At 47.5% G+C, this 6,000-nt stretch overlaps 1 protein-coding gene across 1 annotated transcript in view; it reads left to right on the plus strand.

Annotated features, from left to right (window-relative positions):
* Window positions 1-6,000, plus strand: part of appa (amyloid beta (A4) precursor protein a) — a gene marked incomplete at its 3' end in the record, with an annotated part of 80,267 nt that overhangs the window by 69,501 nt on the left and 4,766 nt on the right. The window contains exons 6-7 of the mRNA XM_084329800.1: window positions 2,628-3,037; window positions 3,362-3,529. Of these exons, the coding sequence (XP_084185926.1) occupies window positions 2,628-3,037; window positions 3,362-3,529 (578 nt within the window). The remainder of the gene's footprint in view (window positions 1-2,627; window positions 3,038-3,361; window positions 3,530-6,000) is intronic.

The following is a 6,000-nucleotide window of genomic DNA, read 5'->3' on the forward strand; positions in this document are numbered from 1 at the left end:
TAGCTGACGCTTTTATCCAAAGCGACTTACAAGTTCTGTACGACAAGCCATCAGGAAGAGCACAACTCTATCAGCTGAGTAACAATGAGTAACAATGTTCAACAGGTATACACACACACAGAGGGGAGGAGCCTGATTACCATGACAACAGGTATACACACAGAGAGGGGGGAGGAGCCTGATTACCATGACAACAGGTATACACACAGAGAGGGGGGAGGAGCCTGATTACCATGACAACAGGTATACACACACAGAGGGGAGGAGCCTGATTACCATGACAACAGGTATACACACAGAGAGGGGGGAGGAGCCTGATTACCATGACAACAGGTATACACACACAGAGGGGAGGAGCCTGATTACTATGACAACAGGTATACACACAGAGAGAGGGGAGGAGCCTGATTACCATGACAACAGGTATACACACACAGAGAGGGGAGGAGCCTGATTACCATGACAACAGGTATACACACACAGAGAGGGGATGAGCCTGATTACCATGACAACAGGTATACACACACAGAGAGAGGGGAGGAGCCTGATTACCATGACAACAGGTATACACACACAGAGAGGCTGATTACCATGACAACAGGTATACACACACAGAGAGGCTGATTACCATGACAACAGGTATACACACACAGAGAGAGGGGAGGAGCCTGATTACCATGACAACAGGTATACACACACAGAGAGAGGGGAGGAGCCTGATTACCATAACAGGTATACACACACACAGAGGGGAGGAGCCTGATTACCATGACAACAGGTATACACACACAGAGAGAGGGGAGGAGCCTGATTACCATAACAGGTATACACACACAGAGGGGAGGAGCCTGATTACCATGACAACAGGTATACACACAGAGAGAGGGGAGGAGCCTGATTACCATGACAACAGGTATACACACACAGAGAGAGGGGAGGAGCCTGATTACCATGACAACAGGTATACACACACAGAGAGGGGAGGAGCCTGATTACCATGACAACAGGTATACACACACAGAGAGGGGAGGAGCCTGATTACCATGACAACAGGTATACACACACAGAGAGAGGGGAGGAGCCTGATTACCATGACAACAGGTATACACACACAGAGAGGCTGATTACCATGACAACAGGTATACACACACAGAGAGAGGGGAGGAGCCTGATTACCATGACAACAGGTATACACACACAGAGAGAGGGGAGGAGCCTGATTACCATGACAACAGGTATACACACACAGAGAGAGCCTTTGAACCTTTGTGTAATCAGAACCCTCTATTATGAATCCCCCCCCAGCCCCATGCTTTTTCATAACCACAAGCAATCCCAAAACAATTATTATCATGGGTTTGGACAGCTGTAATTGTGTTTTGCCTCTGGACGGCGCACACCAGAGAGAGAGAGAGGGAGGGAGACAAAGACGAAGAGAGGGAGGGAGAGCGTGTGTGTGTGTGTGTGTGTGTGTGTGTGTGTGTGTGTGAGAGCGAGCGAGAGAGCGAGATGAGATGTCCTTGTAATGGTTGATTGGATTAGATAGTCTTTATTATCCCCAAGGGCCAATTTGGTTTGTAATAGTACACAGCACATGGCAAATAAGTTTTATGGTGATCTATTGCAGTGGTTCCCAATCCTCTCCTCGAGGCGCCCCAGCCGTTCCATGTATTTGTTCAGTTCCACCACCAGCACACCTGATTAAACTAATACAGGGCTTGTTAAGTTGAATCAGGTGTGCTGGTGGTGGAATTTAACAAATACATGGAATGGCTGGGGTGCTTCGAGGAGAGGATTGGGAAGCACTGATCTATTGTATGTTTTAATGTATTTATGTCTTTATTGTATACAACAGCTGACGAAACAAATGATCTCAAATACCTATTTGATTTGGCCCTCCTATGGGAGGTATGAGGGGTGGGCATCACCAGAGGCCTCACCATACTTAAGTCACGATACGATAGTATTTGCGATTCAAAATATATCGCGATATGCTGAGTATTGTGATATTAATATTGTGATATATTGCGATTTATTACCTTTTTTCAACTGCAAAGTAAAACTTTGTCAACATATTTTATCTAATAAAATAAAGTTCAGTCTGTTCATCTTCACTTCAATCATTTCTATTACAGAACATGGTATTTTCTCAAGCGGACGGATGTCAACACTGTAATCTGTGTTGCATGTACCTGACAAACTGAACCGTTTGTATTACAGTCATATTCCAACTTAACTGAATGCACACGTGTGTGTGTGTGGACTACTGTACTATTACAGGTATTGAAATGAACAATGTAACTTCCGGGAAAAAAAATTAAAAATTGCATAATAAAATATCGATACTTGGCGTCCTTGTATCGATACAGTACCGCCACGCAAAGTATCGCGATACTATACTGTATCGATATTTTCCCCCACCACTAGGAGGCGTACCTCCGTCCTGAAGGCAAGAGTCCCAACTCTGCATAGAGAGAGAGAGGGCCTCTGCCTTCTGAGTGGCTCTCGCTTGAAAAACATGGTGGTAGGGCTGTACCGAATCTCTCTCTCTAACCCCCCCCCCCCCTCTCTTCCCCCCCCCCTCCTCCCTCCCTCCCTCCCCCTCTCCCCCCCCCCCCCCCCCTCAGTATGGTGCGTGAGCAGCAGCAGCAGACCCCAGTAGAGCAGCAGCAGGAGGCCAGACCCCCTGTGGTGCAGCAGCAGCAGCAGCAGGAGGAAGAGGAGGATGAGGAAGAGGACGAGGAGGGAGAGGAGGCGACGGCGGCGCCGGTGGCAGAGGACGAGGAAGATGATGAAGAGGAGCAGCAGCAGGAGGTGCTGGACAACGACCGGGACGGAGACGGAGAGGAGGACGAGGAGGAGGAGGAGGAAGGTGAGGAGGAGGACGAGGTCGTCGACACGCTGGACGACAACGCCGACGATGACGATGACGACGACGACGACGATGATGATGGCGATGATGAGGCTACCACCAACGTCGCCATGACGACCACCACCACCACGACCACCACCGAGTCCGTGGAGGAGGTCGTGAGAGGTATTAATTAATTTATTGTTTAATTAAAAAAGTTAATCCATTATATAATTAAAATGAGCCGTTTCAACATTTAACATCATCATACATTTTTTATATTTTATTTATTTATTTATTTAGGTATTTACTTACTTTGTTACTTCCTTACTTGCTTATTTCTATAAATTTTTAATTTATAACTATCTTTTTGAATTTGTCTCGAGCGTCGTCACACGGCACTCGATTCACCTCCAGACTCCCGAGAGGCGAACGCACTCGAGAGCCCGCCTGGCGACGGTGTTCAGTGTGTTGACCCGTGTGTTGACCCGTGTGTCTGTGTTCTCCCAGAGGTCTGCTGGGCCAGCGCGGAGACCGGGCCGTGCCGCGCCATGCTCCCCCGCTGGTACTATGACCGCCAGGAGGGGCGCTGTGCCCAGTTTATCTACGGCGGCTGCGGTGGCAACAGGAATAACTTTGAGTCTGAGGAGTACTGCCTCTCTGTCTGCAGCAGCGTCTGTAAGTCCCTCGCAGGAAGCGGCTAGCGCGGACCGTTAGCGCTCGCTAGCTCTTGGGGTTAGCGCTCGCTAGCTCTTGGGGTTAGCGCTCGCTAGCTCTTGGGTCAGCGCTCCCTAGCTCTTGGGTTAGCGCTCGCTAGCTCTTGGGTCAGCGCTCCCTAGCTCTTGGGTCAGCGCTCGCTAGCTCTTGGGTCAGCGCTCGCTAGCTCTTGGGTTAGCGCTCGCTAGCTCTTGGGTCAGCGCTCGCTAGCTCTTGGGTCAGCGCTCGCTAGCTCTTGGGTTAGCGCTCGCTAGCTCTTGGGTTAGCGCTCGCTAGCTCTTGGGTTAGCGGCCTCGCTAGCTCTTGGGTTAGCGCTCGCTAGCTCTTGGGTTAGCGCTCGCTAGCTCTTGGGTTTAGCGCTCGCTAGCTCTTGGGTTAGCGCTCGCTAGCTCTTGGGTTAGCGCTCGCTAGCTCTTGGGTTAGCGCTCGCTAGCTCTTGGGTTATCGCTCGCTAGCTCTTGGGTGTCCCTAACCATAGATATATATATATATATATAACTAGATGGTGCAAGGCGGAGTCTCCAGCGTAGTTCACCAGCGGCCATCTTGTCACAGGCAGCGCGCCCACTCGTAACATGAATGTCTATGGTGCATGTACTCTTGAAATAAACCATAGCTTGCTCAATTTTCAACTGATTTACAAACTGTTTGGTTTATTACAAGCGTTATGAACGTGGCTAGGATTCAAGGATGCTTGGACATGTTGACATTATTTTCATATGAAAGTCCATTATAATTATGTTGACTACATCTCTTGACGTCTATAACAAACCAAACCGTTTGAAAATCAGTTGAAAATTGAGCAAGCTATGGTTATTTTCAATAGTACATGCACCATAGACATTCATGTTATTGAGTGGGCGACGTGCTGCCTGTGGCAAGATGGCCGTCATGTGGCAACGTCTGTCTCCATTGGCCAGCAGCGCGGGTGAGTCATCTAGCCTTTATATATGTCTGTGGTCCCTAACTGTCTCCGTTTGCTAGCTGTCCACTGACGCTTGCCCTCAGTCACTAACCTAGCTGTGTACTGACACCCACCCCGGTCACCATTAACCCCTCGTCGCTCTTGTGTGTCTGTCTGCTATAGCCCTACACTAGCGGTTGATCAGCTGTTAGTTAGCGGCCTTGAGGCTTGATCAGCCGTCACTTCTGACCAAAGAGATTAAAGCTAGAGTGAGCACTTCATCAACCTTTTATTTATTCTCGAAAAGACAATCGAGGTCACCCCACATTTCAATGCATACATTTCTACAATATAACAATAATAAAATATGAATAACTATCTATATATAGTACTTTTTCACACATGGACCGCAGTCCAGAGTGCACCACAGCAATTTGTATAAAATGAACGTAGGCATAAAATCGGCACACAAATTGACGGAATAAAAAAAACATGCATAAATTGCAGACATAAGAATAGGTATAAAAGACAATAAAAGTAGTGCAATGTAAACGTGCAGACTTAAGAATAGGCATAAAATAAGTACAATAGTACAATGTTCCCCCCCGGAACCTCATATCTTAAACGGTACAGCCATATTGTCCCCCACTGTTACTGAGCCATTAGAGGCGAATTCAGGAAAACTCCCACTTGTTTTCTACCCAGAAGACCCCACTGCTTCTTCCTAGTTTGAGATTCAGTGGTGGATGCGGTTAGTCACCTCATTGCGGGATAAATGGAAGAAGCCTCTAGGTGGCGGTGTACACAACGAGAACAGTCCATTTAACCTAGGGCTGGGCGATATGGCCTAAAAATAAAACCTCTTTTCTCACCACATCCGATTTACGATTTTAATCGATTTTTTTTTCTCTTTAAAACTAGAAACGCCAAGGAAATCATTCAAATACGCTTTGTTTTTATTTGACACAAAATATTTTTATCTAAAATGATTTGAGAATGTTTTATGGAGGTCTTAGTGTGGTGTGCATGCGTGTGTTGAGAAATTAATGTGTGTGCATGTGGTCATTTGCAGCCATTATGTGAAAATGGCTAGTACACTAGTACTGTACTGTACTAGTAATGCTAGTACAGTAATGGCTAGTTTTCACATAATGGCTGCAAATCTTCACAAACCAGAGATGGTGAAGCATGTTCCCAAGCTCCGTTATTAAAGTTGGGATTTCAACCATCGGGGGACGCCCAATGGGTGTTGCCTCCACGCGCGCCGCTCTGCCTCCCCGACTGATTTGAACACGCGGCGGCCGTGAGCTCGTGTGTGAAAACGCAGGGTTCCTTCTGTTCCACGAAGTGACTGAACGGATTTCAAAATCGTAACGTCACTCTGTTTAGTCTCCATTACCTCCTTTTGATCCACTGTGTGTGCACATGTGTGTGTGCGCGTGCATGTGGACGTGTCACACATGCGCTTGTGAAGTGTGTGTGTGTGTGTGTGTTCACAGATGTCCTAAGAGCATGTTGTTGACACTCT

This window comes from Notolepis coatsorum (assembly GCF_963971535.1).
Source record: "Notolepis coatsorum genome assembly, chromosome: 1".
In the NCBI taxonomy this organism is placed as follows: domain Eukaryota; kingdom Metazoa; phylum Chordata; class Actinopteri; order Aulopiformes; family Paralepididae; genus Notolepis; species Notolepis coatsorum.